The 27,135-nt window shown below is 41.5% G+C and overlaps 2 protein-coding genes across 5 annotated transcripts in view; one reads left to right on the forward strand and one right to left on the reverse strand.

The window, feature by feature from the left end:
* Nucleotides 1-18,283, forward strand: part of WIPF3 (WAS/WASL interacting protein family member 3) — a 37,463-nt gene extending 19,180 nt beyond the window's left edge. For 3 of the 4 annotated variants that reach the window (XM_085051016.1, XM_085051018.1, XM_085051017.1), the window contains exons 3-8: nucleotides 8,834-8,966; nucleotides 9,575-9,703; nucleotides 11,198-11,938; nucleotides 13,546-13,692; nucleotides 14,377-14,478; nucleotides 15,440-18,283. In XM_085051016.1, coding sequence (XP_084907142.1) covers nucleotides 8,834-8,966; nucleotides 9,575-9,703; nucleotides 11,198-11,938; nucleotides 13,546-13,692; nucleotides 14,377-14,478; nucleotides 15,440-15,480 — 1,293 coding nt within the window. In that variant the 3' untranslated portion in view covers nucleotides 15,481-18,283. The remainder of the gene's footprint in view (nucleotides 1-8,833; nucleotides 8,967-9,574; nucleotides 9,704-11,197; nucleotides 11,939-13,545; nucleotides 13,693-14,376; nucleotides 14,479-15,439) is intronic. The other variant, XM_085051019.1, reaches the window with a different exon arrangement.
* Nucleotides 18,284-20,541: 2,258 nt separating this feature from the next.
* The window catches only part of SCRN1 (secernin 1), a 36,359-nt gene continuing 29,765 nt past the window's right edge, over nucleotides 20,542-27,135 (reverse strand). The window contains exons 6-9 of the mRNA XM_085051020.1: nucleotides 25,386-25,551; nucleotides 23,284-23,464; nucleotides 21,096-21,255; nucleotides 20,542-20,848 (exon numbers count right to left, since the gene is read on the reverse strand). Of these exons, the coding sequence (XP_084907146.1) occupies nucleotides 21,097-21,255; nucleotides 23,284-23,464; nucleotides 25,386-25,551 (506 nt within the window). The 3' untranslated portion in view covers nucleotides 20,542-20,848; nucleotide 21,096. The remainder of the gene's footprint in view (nucleotides 20,849-21,095; nucleotides 21,256-23,283; nucleotides 23,465-25,385; nucleotides 25,552-27,135) is intronic.

A 27,135-nucleotide genomic window follows, 5' to 3' on the forward strand; every position in this document is an offset into this window, starting at 1 on the left:
CACGTGTTCTATGTGTCTGAATGGAATGGAAAGCATTTAAAGAGCATTCTTTCTCTTTGTTTTTCACCTGTATAATTGTTCATGTACAAGTACGGAAATTGCAGAGTAGAGTTACCAGCTGTAAATGATTGAGCCCAGGTCCTAGAAGCAGCCTAGCTACAGAGAACTAACAGGTGGATTTACCATTCTAATCACAAGGGAGTAATGCCCTTAAAAATCAGTACCCCATCTCTAGTGTATGCAGTGGCAACATATTAAATTCCGTCTGTCAGTTAATGTTATACTTTAAGCCTTTTAATTAAAGGAGAACTCTGAATTATAGCAATACTTGAATAGGACTTCTCCGAATATCTGGAAGGTGACAGTGCAAGAAATGCTAGTACCTTATTATACTATCTTGGGTTAACCATAATTTTGTGTGGATGCTAAAAGGCATTTCAGAATGATCAGTAGCTTCTGCACAGGTAACTGGGTACAGGAAATGGCCTAGTGCTCTTAGAGAGAGACTAAAGTGTGATGTGTGTAGGTTATTACATGCTGATTGTTTAGTTGCCACTACTCATGGTATCCCTTGTCATTCTGGGGACTCTGCTGTGATAGAGAGAATAAGCAGTGGTAGTGTCACCAGCTCCCATGGCAATGTTTTCAGCCATGTGTTGTTTGATGTTTTCATTGCAATGCCAGGGCATCCAATTTTCTTGTTAATGTAAGAGTTTTCCCTTTCTTTTTATTGATGCAGAGGCAATCATGGGACTTTAAAACCCAAAAATTTAGAAATCAAAAGATGAAATTCAAAATTATTTTATGAAGCCAGTCCCAGTGTATTTATGGTGTTTGACTTGTGATCTTTCTGGACGCCTGGAAAATCCTTTTAGAGTAGTTTAAATTTTACACTGCCTCCATTTTGGTGGCTTCTGCTACTGCATGTTTTCTTTTAGTGAAAGAACAGCTAGAATTTACATTTAAAATGTGGGTGTCAGAAAGTTAAATACCCACAGAAAAGCTCAGCAGGTATAAATGATCCTGCTGATTCTGTTGCATTTTTGTGTTCAGGTACAGAAATCTAGCAACCCACACTGGAAAACTTTAGGTATGCCCTTGTTAATAAGCCCACGGCTTCATTTAAAGCAGGAGCAATTGAACCCTTAGTATACAAGATTTTATATTATCTGATACAGCAGTGCTCGCATAAAGTGCAGAGGGTTTATTGGGTGCAGTGGCTTTGATTTCTGGTAGGGTTTGAAATGAGCACAGGGAATATAGATGTAGAAGAAAGTCATTCCTGCTATGCTGTTTTTTGTGCTCTGTTCCCTGCCATTGTGTGTGCTGGTAAATTCAAGCAGGTGCAAAGTAGGCACCAGGCTCTGCTAACACTGAAAAGCCTCACTGTTTGGGACTAAAGCCAGGACTAGGCGGTGGCTTTGCACGACTTCCCTTGCTGGGAGCTGAGGAACAAGGTCGGTGTAGACACAGCCTATCTAAGTACACACATTGCTCGATGAACTTTTCAACCTGGCAGGTTCAGACTGCAGAACTTTGTGCGATGGAGACTGAGATCGCGGTTAATCAGTACCGAGCTGGGTGTAGATGGAATCGTCAAGTGCCGGTCCTGTCATTCTCTTGAAACAATGATTTCATTAGCTGCCAGGAAGCTATTTGGCAGGTTCCCTCGTGTGGGTTCCCTCAGAAAAGTTGGCTGGAGAGTGACCCCTCGCATGGGAAGCATTTGAAGCTCAGCTTGCTAGAAGGCTGAGAGATTGCCATGTTTGCTCAGGCAGACCAGGTGCCAAGAATTAATTACTTTTGTCCTATGCTATACAGCAGAAACACAGCAGCTCTGGTCTTGCAAATGACAGTGCAGGTGGAGTCTTGCACCGTGGCGAGGTCTCCCATAATTAAAAAGCTTTGAATCAGAGGTCAGGGCTCTATTGTGAATAGAACCAAAACTGACATGTACCAGATCTCCCAAGCTTCTTTGGAAACAGTTTAAAATCTTTAAAATAAAAGAAGCTTTGTTGTTGGAACTTGTTAGATTTTTCCTTAAACTGGAAGGGGGGATTGTTTTGATTATTTTATTTAGCATTTGGCAATTCATGAGTGAAAACACACCTGATGCATGAAGGATGCATATAAAAAGGATGACAATGTTTTTTCTCTATGGTACTCCTGTTTATGATGTTCTGGAAACTGGGTTTATTATTTTAACAAGCTCCTTCTTTTTGTTGCTGTTGGTTTTCTTGGCACATTCCTGGTAGAGACTTTAGCTGCTGGTTTGAGAATTCCTTGTAAAAGAAATGCTCTTGCCTGCTGGGCAAACTGTTTCTTCTGCAAATGCAAAATCATGAATTCCTGGCATAATTCTAAACTAGTAATAGTGGATTGATCTTGGGATCAAGTTCCTCTGGAGTTTCAGATTACATGTTGAGCTACAAATGTATAGATGACTTTTATAATCCTGTGCTTTCTCAAGGAAGACCTGTTGGTCAGCTTACAGTGAGATTTCTGGTCAGCTTCCATGTTTTACTTTGTTTCAAAACAATCTCATTCTTTTAATAAAAAGTTATGACATTGTAGCTTGTTAGACTGTTCTGGCATCTTACTGGCAATATTATTTTTTTTCTGTCAGTTCTGGTTTTGAAATGGATGAAATCTTTGAGGAGCTGAATTCATATAAATACCTTAGTCCTGATGGTTACAGGAATCTCCTTATTTAACACTTGTGGTCAGCAGCTTGTGGTTAAGTGGAAGGAAGTTGTGGACTGTGTTACTTTCAGGCAGGTCTCCCCTGTTCTTAGTCTACTCTTTTTTTATCATCAGAGTTCCCAGAAGGGTGTTTTAAGACTGTTGCCCCTTGAGATCCCGTACCCAGTGTCTGTGCCCTTCAAGCCAGTTGTAAGCACCAACCCAATGCCTGGCTTTCCTTCAAAGGAGCAGGAGATTTATGGCTGGATGGGGACCCAATGATCATCTCTCTCTCTGTGCTCTCCTGCTTGGAGAGTCTTCTGGTGCCATATGGGCGGTGAGAACACTCATCATCCTTCCTCAGATGGTTTACCAACCCCAAACAAGCTGTGTTTTCTTCTCATATTCTCAGCTATCTGTAACATGATGCACATACTCCATTATGCAGCTAGCTTCACCTTTTTTGCCCTCTTTCCTGAAAAATATGTGTTTTGTCTATACCAGAATTTCAGTTATTGTTAATATGAAAATAATATTTGGAGAATTTTGTAATATTTCCAGTAGTTCCTGCTCTTCCTTGATGTTTTATGCAACCTTTATCTAAGGTTTAGATGTTTTAGTTGCCTTTCACTATTGATGAACATTTTTTTTGCTCAGACCTGGCACTACCACATTACTGACTGCATTGCCTACACAGCTCTTCATTGTGTTGCCCTGCCTGCTGTTTTAGATGCTGGTTTTAATTGTACATTGCCATATTTGTAGGCTTTGTCTCTGGCATTTTTTAGTTTAAGTTGGGTCTCTGAATCATGACAGATTGGATGCCAGAGAAGGCCAGGATTGGCTCAGGAACTTTTTTTTTTTTTCTTCTTTTTTTTTCTTTTCCCATGAATATGTGTCTGTGTGATCAAATATCCTTTATCCTAGAGCTTTCTGCTCATTCTTTATCTTGCCACACTGTCTTCCCCTTCCTTAAAAGCCAACCCGAGGTGTTTCATGCTGCAGTGGTAAAGATCACTTGCCTCAGCCTGGATCTGTGCAGGTTTGGCTGAGCATGGCAGAGAAAAATAAGAGCGCAAGGGTTTCTTAAGGAATGTCCCCATACTCTTCTTTCACTAAAATATATGCTGCTTGTGTCTTCTGCCAAGTACCTGTGTTTGATCTCTGCATTGAATCTGGGGGGGTTTTATCTAGGGGAGGGAAGTTGGTAATGGGGGAGAGGAAGGGTGATTGCCACCAGATTCGTAGAAATAATTTACACTGTCAGCAAAAGAGAGAGCTCTCCTTCTGCCCATAATATAATACTGATGTCAAATGTATTGATTGGTCTCTAATTTTATCATTATGTCTCACAAAATAGTTAGGGAAAAGCTAAATATATTTTGAAATTTTTTTGTTTGTTTTAGTCTTTTCTCTAGTTCAGATAAATAATTTTCTACACAGGTGTCCTTTTGGTGTTTCGTATAAAATGTGACCAGTAGAGGGAATCTACTGTGAGTATACAATTAATTGCATGTCAGTAATATAAATACTCAGTACTATTAAATTCTCTGAATAAAGGAGTGTGTAGTGCCTTTGGATGGAATCATGCTTTATTTTACCTTACTTATGTCTCCTACCTAATTTAGAGTTATAGTACTGGATTCTCTTTTCCTATCAGCTGATGGGTTTACTCTGAAACAAAGGCCCATGACTGCTTGGTTATTGGGTTGTCCAGAAGGAAAAACTACCTTTTTCCTGCAGCTGTCATGTTTATGTAGAGCTGCATTACCCTGAAGTATTTTACAAATTCATTAAAGAGCATATTTAAAATCAGAGTAAATACCATCCATTTATGGGACAGTATGTGTAAACTGCAACTGAACTAACTGACCAGAGACAAGAGGATTTCCTCTTTTCTGTGTTCAGGGCTACTCTTTAAAATGTGACTATTATAGTTAGTATTACTATAAACTTTTTCAAATGGCTGGTGCCTTCTGCATTTACATCACTTTAGTATCTCAGCACGTATACCTCTTAAATATTTTAAGTATCATAGGAGCCCAGAGGGTAGGTCGATGCTCCCATCTGTCTTGCAGGATGTAAAGTGACATTCTGAAGGTGATGCAAATATCACAGCAGAGTGTACCCAGAAATGGAGCTCATTGCCATGTGTTTCAGTCACTTTTCCCTAGAAAAAAGTCTCAGTTCTTAATTTGTCTGATACAACCCAAATTAGGGTGTTAAGATTGTGGTTATTCAGGGTCAAATCTTGAGTGGTCCATGTATAGAAAGGGTAAAAATACAGAGTTGTTCTCCTAAACAAAACAATCGATTTTCACAGAACTCCTAATTGGTAGAAGCTGCTACAAACCACTGGCTGTGCCCCTCCATGACAGGATACTGCACCTCAGCAAGTAGCTCTGCACAGGGCCTGGTGACTTGTGCTTCACAAAAACCACTTCTGCCACAGAGGATCCAGTCTTGATCCGAGCACTGGGAGATTGATATTCTGCTGCTGTCTGCAGCTTGTCTGATTGCATCTCACATTAATTCACCAAATACCTGTCTCTGCTGCCCGAGTCCTCACCACCATTTCCCAGTCCAGAGTGTAGTGTGCAGACCACTCCTCAGATAGATTTCAGGGCTGACAGTCCAAACTGAGCTGCTAAAATCGAAGCTGTTGCCTCCAGAGTTTTGAACACTGCTTTGGCTCTTTCTTTTCTATCTCCAGATTTCCACAATGTAATTTTAAAGATCTGGAGACCAGAACTGACTTGTGATTCCATTTTTGCTCACACTGTTTTTTCTGAAAGGATGAGATACATTGGAGGACTGTGTTATCCATCCTTGACACACTTGCTCATTCACGCTTGCTGCTGGAGCCTCCCTGCCAGGTTCAGGATTGTGGCACTTGGAATGCAGGCTTTCATTTCAGAGATATGACCAGTGTATGTAATTTGCTGTCATTTTCAATTTTACATTTGACATTCTTATAGTGTGCTGCTTTTTTTTCCTTTTCCCCCCTCCACCTCAGCAGTAGGGAAACGTGTGTTGGTTTGTTGTTCTGTTCAAATTGCTTCAAGCTGCAGTGATTTAGATCTCTCTGTATATTCATGCTGTCCTCATTCATATCTCCGCTAGTCTAAGTTACCAGCTTCAAATTCTGAAATGTTTGATTCCAACATTGATGATTTACAGTCTGAAACATCACTCTAAAAATTGTGATTTTATGGGGTTTTTTCTGTTTACAGGTACTTTGAAGACCTGACAGATAGCCTAAACATTAATCCTATACTTTACTGCATATCATAGCTGAGTGTGTAATTTAGGACACTGAAGACAAAACATGGTGGAGTTGGGCAAGATGAAAAGGAAGTAATTATTATGTTCAGGCTATTTACATGCGTGGTTTGTTCCATTCTGTTTCTAAATGTGTACTGAATGTGACGTTCTTTGTGTCTGAAATAGTAGCAGAATAACCTAGTGGTTGCTAAGGTAATGAGAACCCACCATTCCGTCACCAATTCCTGTAAATAAAGTATGGAATTTAATTTCACTTTGTATTACCTGAGGCAGCTCTGACATCTGATAAAACAAATGATCTTCACATTCTTCTCCACTTCCCTTCTGATTTTCATTGAAATATTGAGATGTTTGTCTTTTTGTAAATAAATGAAGTTGCCCTGCAGATGGTGGGGTAGAAAGTAGCCTAAGAATTACATCTTTTGTCTTGCAGCTGTTTTCCCTCTGTGACTTAAAATATATTTGTCTTCCTGTTGAAACATTTCTATTGCATGTGATCAGGACTGAAGATTTGACAGCCATAAGAGTTCCTCTTTCTGTTTTTCCATTGATGCAAAACTTACATGTTTATTATCTGCTTGTGCTGTGGATTGCAAGCACAGCATGAGTGTGAATCCAAGATTTATTCCTTCATCAAATAAAGGAGAGTTCTCTCAAAAAACCAATATGTTAAATCCAGGAATTTGCAAATGCAGGGCACCAGTAGATGAGTGGGTGAGATACTTACGTGGTGGAATGACTCTTGGCAAGGATTATCACTGGCCTTGGGAGTGCAGGCAGCAAACAAGAAATCCAACGGAGCTCTGACCACTGTGCAACCAGGCAACACGACACCCCAGACCATCTTGACTTTGTAATGGAAAAAGAGAATCCATATCAAGCAACTCGGCAGCTAATCAATCATCTGAGTCCAGCGGGCTGGGCACAGAAGATTGTATCTCTTACGTACATGAGGGGGAAGAAGAAACAGCTGGGGTATGGAGTGGAGTTATGCTTGGAGTAAGGGGATCTATTGTAAGAGAGAGGCAGCTTGTTACGCTGCATTACAGACAAGCAGAATAATATTCCCCCTCTTTTTAATGTGACAAATTCTTGTGTTACATTGATATCAAGTCATTGGTCACTTGCCACCAGTTGCCACAAGTGGGTTATTTCAGCCTAATAGCTGTCTAGATATCAGGACTTTATATTCGAATAGCCTGTCTGCTCAGAGAAGTAGATCTGGGGGGTGAAGTGGACAGCTGGCATAGTAGATGGACACTTGAACCCGGAAACGAAAGACAGCTGCTGGATCTAATTTTAAACATAGCTCTTGATCAGATCCCTCTAGATCTTGCTTGTCCTGCTACAGCAAAGTCATTAGTGAGAGAGGTGAGAAGTTGAAGATACTGGCAAAGAGCTTTTGTGAGGAAAGGAATCAGTCTTGTTCCAGTTATGGTATTTCCATTTTTCACAGTAAGTATTGTCAGCTTCCAGAGAAGGGGAGTGGAAAAGATTTGTGGCTGGGACATGGTCTAACCCTGCTGACTCGGGTGGCTCTTTTGGGGCCTCTTAATGGCCAGGGGGACTCCCTGCTCTGAAAGTACGAGGGCGGCCAGCGCTGTTTCAAACGGGGAAGCTATGTAACAGAGTGGGGGTTTTCCTAACATTTTTAAATAATGCATGGTTGCATATCAGCCAGGCTGTAATTCCGAGTTTTTACATCAGGGCTCGGGAATGCGGCGGTCTGGAGCTCCATCTAGCGGGGCGCGGCAAATCCCGCTGGCTGGGTTTGGGCTTGGGTTTTTTTAGCAAGTACAAAAATAACCACGGATAATATCGTACCGATAGAATTTTTCACTTGGGATTAGAAAGTTAGACACATTATTCATTCAGCAGCTGCTTAAGTGTTTTTTTAAGTTTCTGTTTTGCTTTCAGAATGCTATTACCAAGCTGGGTTTATTTTGGTTTTCAGGCTTTAAGTGTGACAGTGTTGTTCTGCTTTATTGCAACTATGATGCTAAAATTAAGGGCTATGGAAACATTTCTGGTATTCCTTTTCTTTAGGAAGACAGCTAACCTTTGGAACTTTTGGAAGCAAGCAGCACATTGCTCCTCTGATGTGAAGATTCCCCTCTATTAGACCACTCTGTTAATCACAATAGGTTTAGGAATAATAGCTTAGCTGGTTAATATCTGCTTTTAAAAAGTGAAACATCCAATTTTATAAAAATATATTTTTTTTAACATATATATGACAAGAAACTTGATTAAATAATAATAAAGAATAATTTTTCTTTCTTTGACTTTATATTTACCAAGCTTGGCTAGGGTAGAAAAGTTGCTAAAATAGAACCGTGTTTTTCTAAAGACATTCTATTTAAACTGGTGTTAGTTAATCTCCTATACAGAGAGACAGTCTAAATAAGTTAATGATGACATTCAAGTATAAATGCAGTATGTATTTATCTATCTTTTTTCCTAAGCAAAGTGGATAAAACAGGTATTTATTATAATGTGACATATAAAAATTTTCTTGTAAAGCATTGTAAATAGCCTAAGAGCTGACAGGGGAAGCTAGAGCTGAAGTTGTGGGGCAGAGACCATAAATGGCCAAATGAGGTTACATTTCAATGAAGCATGCCTCCTAATTTCCTTCCAACAGTATTGGTCCAACTGCTATTAGATTTGTGTTATATTTAAACTTTCAGCTTTCCTGCCTCCTGCACAACCAAATGTTGTTCCTGTTGATTCAGTTCAAAGGCTTGGGAGTGACAACTGCCAAGGATGGCATATTTCAAATCTGTTGTCCCACTGTCACCTGTGTATCCTTTTTAAACATGCATTTTTGTCTGTAACTCTCATATAAAACTCTTATTTTCAACAGGTAAGCTCAGAGATACCAAAATTGCGAAAGGAAGACCAAAAAGCACGAAGTGCACTCTTGGCTGATATCCAGCAGGGAACTCGCCTAAGGAAAGTGACTCAAATCAACGACCGCAGTGCTCCACAGATTGAAAGTGAGTGTGTGCTCCTCAGCAAGGCCCTTTGCTGAAGCCCTGGGTGTGGGTGGAGGTCAGATGGACAGCTTCAACCTGAAGGGCAGGTTTGAAGGTCAGCAAAAGCCTGCATCCTTGTATGGCTTTAGGATGTGGAGAGGGGAGACTTTCTAAATGTTCATCCTGCTCTGAGATCAGTGACTGTACCACTTAATGATAAGTCTCTTACTGGATATCACCTTAGCAGACATTCCTTGTTCCAAAAAAAAAAAAAAATCCTTGAGAGTTTTTCAATAAAATAACAAAGTAGGAATTGTGGAATTGTTGGCTCTAGCAAAATGATTGTTCTTTATTAGATTAAAATTAAAAAATGCTGAAAAATTGTAAACTTCTGAAAGCATATATTTAATATTAGGCCTAGCACAACTACTTCTTGGTGTCATGATTCGTGTGAGATTGAATAGCACCAGAGGGTGCTGTGCTCCAAGGCACAGCTCAGAGTGATGGCAGTTACTGCACTAACAGTAGAGGGAAAAGTCTGGATTTGGCTGCTTGTTGGTGCCAAGCCTTAGCAGTCTCAGGGCAAGGATGAAATTATATTAGTCTGCTTTTTTCCTTCTTTTTAACAGAGCCCAGAGGAGCTAACAGAGATGGAGTTAACCCATCTGTTAATAAAGGTGGCTCTCAGCAGCCTCTGGGGGGTTTATTTGCTGGTGGCTTTCCTGTTCTCAGGCCAGCAGGACAGAGGGACATGACAGGTAAGGGCTTCATTTGTATAAAAGCGTAGCTCGAGGGGCAGTGATTTGAGATGAAAGTACTTTGGCATTAGCTTTAGTGACTGATTTTCATTGTTGGTTGTTTTTTTTTTCCTGAGTGCTTAGTTTATCATGTGACCATGGAGGGTTCAATTAATAATGTGATTGAATCCATCTTTCTAAATTTCAGGTGCCTTATTTCTTAAAATATAAATAAAAAGCTATCTCCACACTCAGTAGGAAACACATTGAATAGATCTCTTTAACTGAGCTTTTTACATTATTTTAATGAAAACTTTTAAATGTGTCTTGAATACAGTATTGAAATCCGAGCTTATCAGTTTCAGCACAAATGGCAAAATTATTTCCTTCCCTCCATTAGCATGTATTTCTATGGTATTACAGTCTTGCGTGTTACTTTAAAGATTCATATTTAAGATTTTTGCTCTCTGGATTGTATAAAGTATAGCTTTGATCCAGCAAATTTACTGACCCAAAAAAGAAGGGTATTGTTGCTTCACAATGACAGGAGGAAGACACATGTGGGAGCCCCACTGCTTTCACCTCAAGAAGTGCAAGCATCAATGAGGAGTGACTTCTATAGTCACAGTAATGACCTCTAGCACTGTTGGGCAGCTGGTACTTGCTCACACAGCACAGAGCAAAGTAGGCTTTTGCAGGGAAAGACAGAACTTGGCTCTGCCTGAAGGTTTTTTGCTCCTGAAAGGCAAACCCAAGATGCACAGCACTTGGTGTGATGGGGCTTTTGAGATAGCTTCAGTGGCATTAACTACTTTGAGTTTTCTTAAAACTATGATCATGCCTATCAGACTATGTGAGTATCGAATGAGATGCCTTTTTTGACATCTTGCTTTGTGATAAATCCTTGACATTTACTCAGGAAAAGACATTTTGTAAGTTCAAGAATCTTCAGGCATTTGCTGTTAAAAAGGAAATACCAGAACCTGTGCCTTCCAGAAAGCCTTTGAGGCATTGCTTTTAAAAACTTGGCTTTTATCTGTGGGGTTGAGATTTCTGTAACATTTGTGTGAATTTTTTGATCTTAAGCAAGTTCTTGACTTGAAGGATGCCAGCTGATGTGTGTCAAACTGCTCGAGTACTTTTCACCGGGCCTCTCGATGCCCAATGGGCTGCACTAGGCAGATGAGGCTGGTGTGAAGAGCCCCAGACTCTGCAGAAAAGTGCCTAGTCCTTAACCTCTTTGTTTCTGCAGAAAATGAGGAACAGGGAGGGGAGCAGGGTCTCTCAGCAGGTCGTCATTTAACTAAGCAGAATCGCTGGTGCTCACTGGAATGCATCATCGGTGCATTCCATTACAGCACGGGCAACTTGTTGGACATTGGTTTGGGGCGAATTAGTTCAATCCCTCAGGGTATCCACTGGGGAGGGGAAGATGAAGAGCTTGCCCTCGGCGCTGTTCGGTCCGAGGAGTGGGGCCGCAATCCCGGAGTGTAACATGTGCTATGTGGTTTCCAGCAGGGAGGCCCGGGCAGCTTTCCGGAGTGCGACCAGCAGCCCCCAGACCCTCGGCCCCGCCGAGCAGCGGCGCTGCCAAGGCGAGCAGCAACTCCTCTCACCCGGCCGAGGCTCCGAGGGCAGCTGTCCCACCGCAGGCCCCCGGCACCTCCCGAGCCGCAGCGGGAGCCGGAGCTGGCCCCAGACGGCCCAGCCTGCCCGCCCCGCCTCCCCCGCCTCCCGCTTCCAGCAAGCCTTCCCTCACCTTTCCTCCTCCTCCCCCTGTGCCCCCTCCGGCCGATCGCCCTGCCAAGGCGGTGACCCCCGGCGCCGCTCCTCCGCCCCCGCTGCCTCCCCCTCAGGCTGACAAGCCCTCCAAGCTTCAAGCAGGCGCTTCGCACCCGCCCCCTCCCCCTCCTCCTCCTCCGCCGCTGCCCCCCGTGCCCCCCTGCGGGCAGCCGGGCAGGGCCGAGCTCCCCGCGGCCCCCGCAGCCGAAGCGAGGGACTGCCCCCCGCCCGCGCCGCCGCCCCCTCCGCCGCCACACGCCCACCCCGCGCCCCCCAACAGGCTCTCCTTTCCCCCCGCCCCGGCCTTCAGCGGTGCTGATGTGCCCCCTCCGCTGCCCCCCAAGTCTCCCCACTTGCTGTCACAGTTCCATAAGCCAAGCAACATCCAGTCGCTGCCGCTCCCACCCACCCCCGGCCACCCTCAGCCCGCAGCCGTGGTGGAGACCAGGAAGAAGAGACCCGGCCGAGGTGCAGGTGAGAGCGGCACCTCTGAAGGAAGTAGGCTTTTGCTTCCCTTTGGATATCCCGGGAGAAATCACAGAATGGGTAGGGTTGCAAGGGGACCTTGAAGATGATTTAGTTCTTCAAGGTCCCCTTCCAATCCAAACCATTCTATTGCACAGGTGACTGGAGAGCATGGAGGGGCAGGGATGAAAGCGTACATGGGAGGAAGCATACCTATAGGTTGGATGGAGCATGATGAACACCCAAAACATCTGGCTTTTTGAGATGTCAGGCAGTTCTTATCACTGGGCTCACATGCCTTATAGTTTAAGCTGCCACTCTTGGAAGCAACATACTGATCAGTGGAGTCAAAGTCTTAGGACAGCTGGGCTGCTTCTGCTTTAGTGTTGGCAGTGGTGTTTCCTGCAGCGCAATAGGTGGTACCCTGACAGGCTCAGGTAGGGCAGCACAGCACCGTGTCTGCCAGGTCAGCAGCTGCTCATATGCCAACCTGCCCAGGACACCCCTCTACAGCTGTACCCATGCAGGAGCAATTTTGGCAACAGCTGGGGAACACTACAGGAGATAATGAAACAGAGATGGGGCAGCTACCAGCCATAGATGACCAAAAGCAAATCTGGCTGCAGCCCTCTGCTCTTCAACAGAGAGAAGCAGCCAGTGCCCCCTGTGATCAAAGTGTATGGGCCAGAGTTTCTCCAGCTACGTGGGAAGTGGGGTATTAGCCAGTATTGCCTTGAGTAGATGGTAGAAGGAAATTTTATTAGACTCCTCTGATGTAATGAAAATAATGAAAAAGATGAGCCTAGATTTGTGTGGCTTTGAGAAATGGAGACAGCTACTTAATAGCGAACATCTGAAAGAGAACGTTCTGTACCCTGTATTTTAGCAGCCACATGTCTGGAGAGAGATTACTGGTTCCCTTTGAGAGCCAGGGGATAGGCTGTGTTAGTACAGCAGATCAGGTACTTTGTGGTGGTGATTAATGCTGCTCAGAACTGCCTGATGAACTGCTACTTTGTCAAGATGCCCATTTTTCATGGTAGTTCAATTTGTATGGTTTCCATAAAATTAGCCTGCCTATCCCTTGGTTATATAACAGGATAAGCAGTTTTGAGAGGCTGTTAACGTGGAGGCTTTGGGCTTCCTTCCCCCTCACGTAGCTCCTGCAGTAGGTCTGCAAGATGTAAACTTCGATGGCCCTTGCAACTCCTCAGTGAAATGCACAAGACTAATGGTAATTCCACTGCATAGCTGCCAAAGTGTCAGGAAATTTTCTTTTAGAGATAACACGTAGTGTGGTTGTTTTGTTGCTTAAAGAGACTGCTTGTTCTTGTCAAAGTGGAAGGATAATCTTCCCTTCCAGACTGGGACAAAACCACACTTCAGAATGTCACATTTTCCCTAGAACTAGAAATGGGAAGCCCCAACCAACCAACTCCAATAGCAACTTGAATTTAATGCTACAAATCTGTGGTCAGGCTTGACAAACAACAGCTATGGGTATGTTTGCCCCAAATACTGCATTCTTCCTACACTCCCTCCCCTTTTGTGTGTAGTTTACTGTTGGTTTGAAGTCATGATGATGTTTATATGCTGATCTCCTGCTTTTTTTTAAGGAGCCGGTGCTGGGAAGCTGGTCACACCTCCACAGCCACCAGCCAGATCCCCAACAACTGAACTTACGAGCAAGTCTGGAGCCTCAGCCTGGGCTACAGCTCATGACCCCTACACACCACTTAAAAATGGAAACATGCACATCATTGGTAATACCATCTAAATTAAATCTCTTGGCCTTTGTTAATAATTTTAGTACAAAAGCCTGTGTGTGTCTCAGCCTTCAAAAGCTCACTCAAGGCTTTGTCATAGCAGTAGCAGGGCAGTATAATAGAAACATTTTTGTACAACCTTATACAATGATAGGAAATTAAGGCTTTTTCACAAAGGATTTGAATCAGTCAGTAGAAAAGCATGCACTACCTGTAAAGTTACTTTAAAATATGAGTAGTTCCCACAGTGTGCTTATATTACTATTCTTAAAACCATATCATGGACATTTAGAGGCTGCAGTCCTATAGGGCAAAGACCACTAAGAATTACTTTTGTGGTCTGATGAATTGGCCATTCATTCTTGTTTACAGCTACATGTCTTGAAAACCACCAAGGAATACCTCTATTACCACAGTACCATCAATGCAGAAAACTGTAATGGCAGGCAGAAGCTTAACTTCTGTTTTAGTAGCAGGTAGTGATTGCAATTAAGGCAGAAAACTCAGATGGCTCAGGGAAGTACTCATCAAGGTGGTTTAAATGGAATGAGCCACTATCAATTCCAAGGGCAAATAAGCCAGCATTTTTAATTGAACTTACTTGTGGCAACATTGTCGGGGATTTTTTTTTTAAGTTTCTCTCTAGCAGCAACTAATGTTTATTTCCCTGAAACTTCCCAGATGACTTCGAATCTAAATTTACTTTCCATTCTGTGGAAGATTTTCCCCCACCTGATGAATTCAAGCCCTTTCAGAAAACATATCCCAGCAAGATAGCCAGAGGTAAGTGTGTAAACATGAAATGAGCTGATCATTATCAAGAGATTTAAAAATGGGGATGAAAAATAAAGAACTGAACCAGCATTAACATAACTGGACTGCTAGCATAGGCACAGAGAGGAATGGGATTTGCCACAGTGGCAACAGGGACCAAAGTTATAATGAAAAGTACTTAATTAATTAAAGTCTTTGCTAAAAATAAAATTATGTGGCTGGACATGCAGCCTGTGTTTTTCAATTGCTGAATTTACAAAGCCCATTATGTTAAAAACAGTAATGTTGTAAAACAGACTTAGGAAGCTGCTGAGTTTGATTTCTTTGTTCATTAATTTGTGAAATCACAAAGAGAAAGGTGACTTGATCTATGTCTTCCATTATGTATTTTGATTTCAATCCTGTGGATGGTGTCTTACACACCTGAATAACAAAGTTCAGGACTTGGTACCTGAACCTTGTCAGGAAAGGGATAAATGGCTGGACCTTGCTTTACATTTTTTTCCTCCTTTCTTAACTTAGAAACTTAGAATCAGGTCACTGTTGTAAGGGCAGTTTACCTATCCAGCTTTTAAAATGGGTGTTTGAAGGTGCCAAAAGATCTCATGCCCATATTCTGCTTTTTAAAAAACCCAGCTTTCTGTATTATTAGATCTCCAACTTTTAGTTAACCTTTTGGGTTTTTTGTTTCCGTGCTAAAGTGCTTTTCATGACTTTTCATAGCAGTCTCCATCAGGCTAAATTGTCTGCTGTATGGGCTGACTTTTTACTGAAGGGCTGCAGAGCATGAACAATGTGTGTGTGTTTATATATATATATACATATATATATATACACACACATATATATTTATATGTATATATTTGTCAGGGGTAGCAGATTAATGCTGCATCCCTGCTGTATAAGTGCATCCAAAATACCCATTAAAAAAATTATCTCCTTTGATTAAATCTGTCCTGTCTATTTACAGATCCCTCTAAGAATCCTCCATTAAGAACACACGTGAGATGAGAAGAGTCTTCTGATGCTCTCTGGACTAGTATTAAAAAAGAAGATCAAGATACTATATAAAATAGAAGAGGTCCCCGTTGCAGTGATAGATTGTACTTGAGTTGCAAGTACTGCAATATTAATATTTCTGTAAACTGGAAAAACAATACAAATTATACCTTTTGAACTGGCCTGCATACTACAGGAATGTTAGTACAGGCTTTTAAATTATTGTATATAGGTGGATATTTTTAAAGCAAAGCAGCACAGAATTTAAATTCTTTGTAGTGTTGAAACAATTCTCATTCTTACCATGCTGACAATGTTACCTCAAAATGTTTTGCGTTACATGCCTGTAGTTCTTTTTTCTCCTTCCATCAAAATTTTTGGAAATTTTCCAGTTATTATTCAGATATTTTTTCAATGAACTGTCAAACTAACGTGCTATCTTTAGTCTGTTTTTGTTTCTTCTTTTCTTCTATTCTGCCTGTCCTCAGACTGCAGCAGGATGTCACTTTCATGAAGAGATGGCCCACAATCCTTTTCTCATGAAGAGGAGATGCCAAGGAGCTGTGGCCACTATTGAGCCTACCTCCTAATGATTATAGATCCTTATAGGATAGTGTCTGAAGAGGCCCATCTGGGTAGGGTAGTCATGGACTTGACAAAGATGACAGAACCTTTCCAAAGTGGAGGAAAAGGAAGTTGCTGTATTGTAAGCAAGAAAAAGAAATGGTGTGTGTGGATACACATGCCATGATGTGTGTATGTAAGGACACGTGTCCTGTCTTTTCCTGCTGGCAAAGTGGATATTTACCATTCCTGTGATAGATTGCCTTTACCCAGCAATTACAAGGTCTTTGGATGAGGGGTCCAAAACCTACATTTTAAACAGGCAACTAAAGCTACTACTATTTGCCAGCAGTGAGAAATCATTGTCCAAAACACACCACGTGAAAGACCTAGTCCCCAAAGTGGTTGTTGTCTCAAAAGAAGTTGGTTGGAAAAAGTAATGACCTAGCAGCAGACAAGACTTGAACTTCTAATATTCAGACCTTGGGTAAGTTCTTTAGATCACAGATGTTCAGATCTGGTCCTAAGATGTCTTTCTAGCAAGAACTACCTTTATTCTTGTGCTGTTCACTGCCAGGTCGAGGGAGGTGATTCTTTGCCTCTGCTCAGCACTAGTGAGGCCACACTTGGAATGCTGTGCCCAAATTCTGGGCTCCCCAGTGCAAGGAAGACATGGCCATGCTGAGGAGAGTCCTACAAGTGATCACAAAGGTGATGAAGGGACTGGAGCATCTCTCCTATGAGGAAAGGCTGAGAGAGCTGGGGCTGTTCAGCCTGCAGAAGAGAAGAGAGGGGGATCTCTCCAGTGTATAATATTTAAAGGGAGGGTATAAAGATGGAGCCAGACTCTTTTCAGTGGTGTCCGTTGACAGGACCAAAGGAAATGAGCAGCAACTGCAACACAGGAGGCTCTTTCTGAACATTGGGAAACACTTTTTGTCTGTGGGGGTGACAGCCTTGGCACAGGTTGCCCAGGGAGCTTGTAGAGTATCACTCCTTAAAGATACTCAGAAGCCATCTGGACTTCGTCCTGGGCAACTGGCACTAGGTGACCCTGCTTGGCTAGGGGTGTTAGACCAGATGACCTGTAGTCATCCCTTTTAACCCCAACCACCCTTTGATTCCCCTTTTTACAACTTGTCTGGGTTCCTAGACCTGGGTTACAACAACCCAAGGCAGCACTACAGGCTGGGGGCAGAGTGGCTGGAAAACTGCCTGGCACTAAAGGACCTGGGGGTGGTGGTTGACAGCAGCTGAACAGCAGCCCATGTGTGCCCAGGTGGTCAAGAAGGCCAACAACATCCTGGCTTGAGGAGGTTCAGAGGACCTTACCGTTCTCTATAACCCAACAGGATATTGTAATTATGTGAGGGTCAGTCACTTCTCTTAAGTAGCAAGGCACAGGACAAGAGGAAATACCTTCAAGCTGTGCCAGGGGAGGTTTTGATTTGATATTAGGAAAAACTTCTTCACCAAAAGTGTGGTCAGGTATTGGAACAGGCTGCTCAGGGAAGCGGTGAAGTCACCATTTAATACTACAAGTATTTGAAAGACTTGTAGATGTGGCACTCGGGGACCTGCTTTAGTGGTGGAGTTGGCAGTGCTGGGTTAACAGCTGGATTTGATGATCTCAGTGTTCTTTTCCAATCTAAGTGATTCCATGATTCACCAGCTTGAAAAATAATACTGCTGTTCCAGGGTGAGTCTGGTGCTAACAGCCAGGCTATGTTCAGTAATGGCAATAATTTATAGAATTGCCATTAATTCCCCTCAGTTAGAGATGTAATAATGTTATAGATCACAGGTGATCTTTCCCCATGGTATTGCTTTTGAACAAAACTATTTGGAAAGGACAGGTAACCGCATTTTTACATCCCTGTAATTTTCTCTTTGTTCTTACAGCAGCTCAGTTAGGCTGTAACTTTTCCCACACACGTGAATGTTCATGGTGTGAGATGGTGTAGGGTTAAGAAGCTCTTCACCCACAGGACTCCAAAAAAGCAACATTAGTAGTTTTCTAGCCTATTATGATACCTTACTGTACATTATGTGATAAGAAAAAAAAAAAAGTGGTGATGCTTTGACCAATGCTGTCACTGTCATTATTGTAGTTACTTGATAAATATGCATGAATATAGTAACAAGCAAGGGTCTGCATTTACATTGCTTCTCAAACAACTGGAAAATTTGAATACTGCTTTAAAAACTATTTTGTTATAGTACTATTAAAGTTGTATATTGTTGGCTCTCATTTATTCTGAAATTTGTGTACTGCTGCAGTAAGTACATTCCTATAGACTTTATAACTGTTTAATGCTAGACTACCTGCCTGCAGATATATGAAGGAGAAGAAAATATTACTTCATTTTTTATTATGCTTTGGGTATTTTAGAAATAAACAACATCTTTCAGGGATGAAATTAGAAATCCTGTGCATATTTGCTAGCACTAGTGAAATATTGTTTCCATATATTTGTCATTCAAGATCCATTAGAGCTTCTGGAGATACAGAGAATCACACTGGTTATCACCTTGCAGCAGCTGGTCCCACGAGTCCCACTGTGTCCTTTCACTGAGACACAGCTCTGCTCAAGACCACTGGAAATGTTAAGACATTAAGAAACCAGTTGCTCTGGTTTCTACTGCCTGCACCCAACCATGTTGCTGTACCACCACTGTTTTTTGTTTTTGAATGCACTATAACACTGAAGCAAAATCAATATACGATTAGAAAATTACTACCTGGATCACTGTGCTCAAAACATTTATTCTGTCATATAAGCAGTTCCAAATAAGGACATAAATGCCCATGAGATAATTGCAAGTGTTGCTTTCTTCTTTCTTAAGAAACAGGCAAATAAGACATATGATGTTTTTTAACAGGAACACCCACTTCTTTCGTCTTGCGTCCCTCCCAGCTCTCAAAGATTAGAGATCCAAGTTGTGCAAAACAGCTGTGAGAAGTGGTATATCCTAATTTTTGTCCTCTGGCTGGGGCAATCATTTTATCCCTGTTCTCTGGTTGTTCAGCTACTCCTATCAGGAGATGTGATTTCATGGGAAATCTATTTACTTCAGCTATGGGCAGCTGCAAAAAGCACACTTCTCTTTTGGCAGGCTTCATCCCACAAAATATCCTCTGAAATCAAGTGTGCTTCTTGCCGTCAGCCCCTGCTCTGTCTACCATACAGAGCAGCTAAATTTCAAGGTTTACTAGCATATTTTCTTCTCCCATTGTCTACATGTTAAAATACTTAGACACAGGAGTTGGTCCTGTGATAGAGAGCATGGGAGGACTGTATTGTGAATGGGAGATTATTAGGTAGGCCATAAGAGAAAATATCTTCTTGCTTGTTTTCTGTAAGTGAAAAGGCCCCATATTTTCTTATCCAATTGCCACTTGTCATATAAGGCAATACCAAAGTAATGAATCTGAATGGAACAATTTCATTTCAAAAAATCCTGAGAATGCAGTGTGCCAATATGGCAATGACTATTTCCCTGATGCACAACTCTTACAGTTTCAACTTGAGGTGTTACTGCTTTCTAAGGAGCTTTTACTTCCTCAATACAGAAGCCTGTGGTTCTTCACCATCCACTTTCCCAAACAGTGAAGGATTTTAACTCCATATGTTAACTTCCACTTATTAAGGACTTGGACATCTTTCAACCTCCTGTATTAAAAAAACCCACCAACCATCTTCACTGGACACAGGAAGCAGTGTTTACTGGTTTAATTCTCAATGTTTGCCCTATCTCACTTCCACAAGAAGAAAACACAATGAAAAGCAGGTCTGCCTGTAGGACTGTGGAGGAAGGGAAGCATGCTGCAGCACTGCACTTAATACAAGGAAGCATAGGACAGCCATTTCGAAGCCTAACCAGTTGGATTGCTACACCCACCATTGTTACACCCACTCACTGATAGTGAATGGATTCATCAGCCATGTATCTCACAACAGAGATTACTAGGAACTGTTCTGCAGTACAAAGGCAGAAAGATGGAGAATAGCTAGGTATTTATCAATGTCCAGCATCTAGTCCTTAAAAAAATTCCAAATTTGTAGCTTGCATATAGATCTGGCACCTTACTAACAGCAGCTTGAGAACCAATATGTGTAGATGTCTTTGGCATCCAGGCTGGCTCTGCACCTCAATACTCAGTTCTGGAGCAGCAGCCAGGTGCACTACAAACACAAACTGCCTTAAACTGGCTGAGGGCAAAGGCAGAACTTAAACCGGGGAACTTAATTCTGGTAATTTGTACAGGCATAATGTCAGGAGCTGAGTTGCTGTAATGAGCTACAGCCATAGGAGGCCAGCACAACAAGGTCAAGAACCAGGACTTACCTTCCTGCCCGTCTCAAACTGCAATTTCAAGTCTACCATTTCAACTCTGTATGAATTAGCAAGAAGAGAAAAATGCAAGTCAGCTTTGCTGCAAGCCTAGTCCTGAACAACAGAGGGAAAATCAGATTGCTTTCAATGATGATATGGCAATTAACCTGATGAAGTTAATCTTTACTTTAATTGGTAGCCCAACATACATGTTTTAACATTCTGTACTAAATTAGCCAGCATGCACACAGTAATTGGACCAGTCAGTGACGTTCTCCTTTCACTATATACATACACAAACAGGAACACCACAAGATTGGACAAAGGAAAGCAATTTGTTAACCGGATACAGCTAGCAAGTAACATTTTTTCCTCTAGAAATGTTTTTTCCTGCAAAATCACGAGTGTGAAGAATTTCTTTCAAGGCTTGAAGAGCATTGCAGTCTTCCAGTGAAAAGGCTAACAATAGCCACCATAGCTGAAATGAGATAAAATTCATTGAAAATCCATTCCAAGCAATAGTGAAATAGAAAAAAAAAATTGCCTGCAATGCAACAGAGGGAAAAGGGGCTTTGGAGACAATCTGAGCAGGTAAAAAGGTGGGTTGGAACCCAATTCTTAACATCCTCAGCTTAGTGCAAAAGAGAAGGAGGAGGTTCAGAATTGGATCCAACATTCTACGTTCACTGGTAGAGGAGTACCTAAAGAATTAAGTGTTTGCTTACTTTATTTGAAGAACTTTAGTTCTGTGTCAACGCAGTCATAGAAAAGATCCACCACTTCAGCTGGATCCAGAATCTCTGTACGAGAAAGGATATCTTCCATTGCTTCTAAACCTTGTTTTTCAAGGTCTAACATAATCCTCATCAGTTTCTGGCCTTTATCCTAAAGGCATGAAACAACCAAACTCTGTTAACCAGCAAACAGGCTCATTAAAGCATTTTACTGTTTCTCTTCTGTTACAGAGATATTTTCAAATATTTAAATGTGAAAAAGCCTTTTTAGATACAAACTTTCTGTTACTAGTTATTTTGGATCGCCAAAGGCTGAAAGGAACAGTCCTGGGCACTTTGTGCATTAAGAAAAATAACCAAAAAGGAGTTGTTAACTTTAACGCAAAGAAGGAAGAGGGTGAAAGATGGATAGAGGAAAATGATATAAAGCTCATACACATGATTGACAGATAAAGCAAGTTCTTAAGTTTGTAATCCCACAAACAGAACTATATGAGAAGACCAGAAGCCCTAAGAATTGTACAGATCATGGTATTTGCATGTGCATCCCTCAGATCAACACCTGCAAGATGATGAATAGGTCTGAAATGATGCATCATATTACAGTATTAAGATTCCAGATATCCCAGAGAGGATTTTTGTGCCATTCTGAATTACTGCTCTTCATGTTTCTAGAAAATTTCTGGTTCAAGAAAATTTCCCTCTGGAAAAGGCATAATTCCATTTTATTCAAATGTTATTTTGGATAATAACTCTACTTTTTTTTTTTTTTAATAATGGAGAAGTGCTGTTTGTTTTGCTTGCAGCTTTCAGAACTGAGTTTCAGACAAAAAAAAGTAATTTAGAATGAGTGGTGGTTCTGAGTTTTTCAGGATTTTTCTCAGCATTTTGTACAGAAAGAGTAGAGCACCTCATCTAAGGTTTAGGTTCTTGGGTAAGCAGCTTTTATAGCATGAAGCCTAACTAGAAACTGCAATTCCTTTTTATGCCAGAACTATTAGTGTCACATTGTGGGGACTTCAACAGGCAAGAGTTCACAAGATGCTAAGATGCCTCTTCTAGGTCTTCCCTAAATCAACATCTTGCACGATGACACGAGAGCCAGCCGCACATTGAATCAATGTTACCACGGAGGCTGCAGATTTTAAATTACACCATTCCAAGAAATTAAAAATCTAGCCGAAACTGCATTTAAATAACGTTTGTACTAGCAAAGGTTATGATAGCTTCCTTAATCAATAATGGATAAGTCTGAATGTTGTTATGATCTTAGCAAGACTCTGACCCATGCAAATACACACAGAGGAAAACTGTAGAAAAGCAGGTTCTCTGTGGAAGTTCAACACAACTATGTGAAAGTCTTCCACAAATTGCCTGCAATACCAATAAAAGCCTGACTGGTGTGCCCTGATGATCTCTCCCTGTTTTACTTCCTTATCCAGTTTACTGCTGTAGTTGTAATTGCAAATGTCAAAGAAGTTATTGAACTACCTGCCCAATGACACCAAAAGCTGTATCTCAACCATTTGGAAAAGCTATACAGAATAATCCCCTTCCTGACTTGATTTATTCCAAAATTATTTGCATAAGAGAACTTCAACACTTTAAGTTTTTACAATGGAAGGTTTTCAGCCCTCAGGTAGGTATTGCATGGCACTGGAAAGTGTTGTTTCTTCTCACATGCCATTTTCAGTTAAACCTTAAAAATTAACAGAAATGCATTGAACTGCAAAATGCAAGACTTGCAAAACTGTCATGTGCAAGTTATGTCTTCAAGAAAAATACCTTTCCAAGCTATGTAGCTCTTAATCCAGCATACAATTTAAATAACAACACTCCTGCTGTCATCCTATCACATAATTCTGATACTATGTTGCAATAGCATCCAGTGTTCTAATGATTAAAAAGACTGTATGCACAGTGGGGATTGACCAAGCTAATCAGTTTACCAGTTTGACTTTTCATTTTGTTAAAGTAATGGAACAGAGCAACACTCTCAGGATAACAAAAATTATGCAGAATAGTTTGTCCTTCAGAGGGCATCATTATTCAAGCTAAACTGGCAAGGATTCCAAGAATTTACAGAAAATGTTTTTCAGTGAGCGACTTCAAACTAAATTATGGAGTTAGGAATCTACATTTACTTCAGTTCTTTAATTCCAGGTCCCACAGCTCTTACCTGATCATTCTCCAGGAGAGATTGGACCCATTCATGTGCTTTGTACAATTCATGCCTACGGTCAGGTTTCTCCTGGAATCGAGGTATCTTTTTAGCAGGATCATCATTGCCAAAAGAAGGAGACTGTACTTTTGGTACTAGTTTTACATCATCGACAAAAATAAAGGGTTTAAATATGGACCTGAAAGAAATAAGAATTACTGCTTTCAGTAATAAGAGAGATGTCATATGTGTTATCGAAATGTTCCCCAGGCTATTTTAAAACAACACATACAGAGCAGCATAGGTAATTCAGCTACACTAGGCATGGATGAGGTTAGAGACTTGGTATTGGTCACAAGCAAAGTAAATCTATGTGCTTTAAAAGAACTGGGTTTGGCAATTATTGTAAAACCTTATTACCCCTTTTTACCTATAAGATTCTCTGGTGTCCGCATGCCAGTTCTGCCACTTCTTTAGAAGAGCAGCACTGATTTTCTTCTCCAGGCTTTTTGTAACAAATCTCAACATTCAGCCTGACATCAGTTTTTCTCCTCTAATCACACTGGCATCTCTCCTCCTCCTTCCAGATTTAATTTTTATTAAAATCAGAAACAAACACTCGTGTGGAGCAGGGAAGATGACATATCTTGCACAATATCAGAGGATTTGGCATATAAACAGCAGCACTTTGGAATTTTGCTTCACGAGCAGGGAGAAGACATGGCTACCAATAATGGGACACTTCTCAAACAATTTCAACACTGAGTTTGGATCTAAATTCCAGAGAGATAGACAGACAACAAAACCCCATCAGTACAGCATCTTCATTCCTGAGAAGCTGAAAGCAGGTTTTGGCAAGTGCATGGAACAACTGACTTCCTTCTCTTTAGATACAGAACAATAAAGCACCCTGCATTCTGCGGTGACGAACCTGCCAAAAGTGCAAGGCTTCTGCAACACACAATTAATAATCACTGCCTGAGTACTGTCAGCAGGTTCAGTGCTGCTACCCTTTCCATCACTGTCACGAAGCCTTGCTGACTAAGAATTTACATGACTCACTAGCTGCATTTAAAATAATGCCTTTTTAATGCATTACAGTGTAGAATAAAGCAAGAGAGGTCTCTAAACAAACTCTTTTAAGCTAGGTTTTCCACCTTCAAAAGGATAGAAATCCCAATAAAATAATTTGAAGCCTTGCTCCTTTTTGTCACAAAGGATTTACATCAAGTCAAAGATAAGTTTGGATAAGCAAGTTTAAACTTGACACTTAACCCTGAAAGTTTGAGTTGCATAATGCAAGGTGGGTTGAAAGTCCCTTTAGCATGGATGACTTCCACAGCCCTTAGTAAAACCTAATGATTACAATCAGTCCTCTTATAGGAATAACTGTTCAAGGGCACCATTTCCTTCTCCCCATAACCTCTTTACCTCAATGCAAGTGGCAGATCTCCTGAATAACTGCAAGTGGTTTAGTTTAATTTCTGTGAATCCCAGGTGGATTCTGTTTAAAACACAAGATAATTCATTAGTTCTTTGATGATCTGGTCCATGAGTTCCCTAATCTCCTCAGCTGCTTTCAGCTAGAGAGGACACCATGAAGCCAACTGGAAATTGTCCTTCCAATAAAAAACATGTTTGGGATACCAGCAACTTGCAGATGTCTTTCTGTGTTAACGTTTTGATCGCACATGAAGTTACCCACAGTACACAACTCCTCTTTGATAGTTAAGACACTTCATTTGTTTCAGTTTTGCACCTACCTGTTCAAGGGAAGTGACTTGGGAAGTCCCCAACCTCATAATTTCAACAACTTTCCAACTGGAAAGCAACTACACTGAAGATCCTGGGTCCTCCCTAAGCTGCATTCCCCCTAGAAGCTCTGAATTTAGGCAAAGCTCCAAATCCGGTCTTTCAGCCCAGTAGTGTCCACTTGGAATTGCAGCAAGATGCAGTTCTGTAACAAAGGACTGTCAGATTGCACACCTCAGAGCACTGACTGCATTTCTGGTTAGAACATGCTTCTTGAAGTGTGTTCCAGCTTGGGTAGCAGGGTTTGTTTGTTACCTTCCAACCCATCACCTGCTCTGCACCCCAGGGACCCCAGAGCTGTGGCTTACCTTGAAGGGTCTGGCGTGCCAGTGAAGTAATGAATACAGGGAAAACTAGGGTCCTGAGGCAGAACAGACACTATGCTAGCTGTGGTAAGGAAAGATTCAGAGTCCACACAGACACCACTATCCTTGTCACGCAGGACATCAATCATAGCTTGTGCAGAAACGTCACCTATATGGAGGGGGGGAAAAGATTCCTGAGTGTTCAATGGCTTGGAAGCCAGGTAAGGATTTTAGCCTGAATGAGCTTTGCCTTAAAATGGTCACTGACGCTTGACAATGGCCTGTCACAAATCCCACTTAATAGTTTCTACTTAAACAATCAACATTCAGAAAGAATGTGCCTAGCCAGTAAATGAGAATGGTAGGAAGCATTAATTAGGCATGACAATTGCCAGGTAGGGAGAAATGCTATTAAAAAGGTACTTTTTCAGGAAGAAGGCTGTAATACTGCTTTAGCAGTCACTACGAACAGACTACTTACATAAAACATCCATTTTCCTCTACCCAAGCAGGGCACAATGAGAGCACCCTGATCTTCCATTTCTCAATTTCCATTATCTCTCAGTCAAAATCTTGAAACATCATCTCACAGTCACAGAATGTTATAGCAGCAGACCTAGACACCGAGATTTTTCTCCAAACCATTATCTACAAGAATCCCCTGTTCTCACTGTGTTTCCTGCCTGTGTCCATCACAACTTTCCCCCCAGGCCCCTCCATGTTTTCTCACATTGCTCCTTTGGCAGGTCAGGTTTCTTCCCCTGTACCTTCTCAGAGACTCTGCAGTGACTCCCACCTCCATGCAAGGTGCCTCAATACACCAGAAAACAGGGAATGACTCCACAGCCTGCAAGATTTTCAGCCACGGCCATCTGTCTGTATGGGTTTTTAGTGCTATAATCCAGGTTTATTAAGATGTTTTACTTATAGCCCTCCAGAGTTACTGTATCTGCCTCTGACACAAACCACACTCCCTGCAATTCTACAGCCTTAGCAAGAACCCTGCATTGCAACAAACATCTCACCACTGCACTCTTCTAGACATTTGCCAACATGTGAAAATACCAACAGTTTAGTAAATTCATATCTGCAGTGAAGGGCTTTTTAGGAAATGATAATCTGTGCTATTTTTCACACATGAAAGAATAGATACATGCCAGCCATTCACTGCTGCAGGCTGGTAATTTCAGAGGTATTTTGGCCAGCTGCAGTGAACTGAAGTCAGTAATAAATCTGGGTCTGGAAAGAAACCCTTCCTTTGATTGCAGGGAATAGGCATATTGTCTGTTCTAGTAGCTTTGTTCCACTCAACAATGAAAAAGGGACTTCAGCTTGCAAATGCTCTTCCTTAAACTATGATCATTAAACTTTCACCAAAAGGTTAAATCTGCGTTTTCCCCAAAATGCAGATTCCACTGAGCTCTGTCTTTCACATATGAGGCCATTTTTTTTAACAGTATAATTTTAGTGTTAGGTAGAGCCACTAACATTACAGGAAAGCACAAATGCAGTGGCACATCATGCACATCAGAATATTGAAAGAAGTTACTTTATAATTGCAATCCTGTTTTGAAACCTTGACGATGACATTAAGGGCTTCATCCTTAATTGTGCCAAGTTTAGGGACAGTCTTTTGTTCTGATCTTCGTTCCTACACAGTTTATATTTAGAAGTGTTCTCAGTCACATGTAGTTCTGGACAAAATGCCTGAAAAGGGGGCAGCAGTGACTAAAAAACCCACTGTGTACGCAGA

Source organism: Lichenostomus cassidix, chromosome 2, assembly GCF_008360975.1.
Source record: "Lichenostomus cassidix isolate B80296 chromosome 2, HeHo_3.0, whole genome shotgun sequence".
NCBI classification, from domain to species: Eukaryota; Metazoa; Chordata; class Aves; order Passeriformes; family Meliphagidae; genus Lichenostomus; species Lichenostomus cassidix.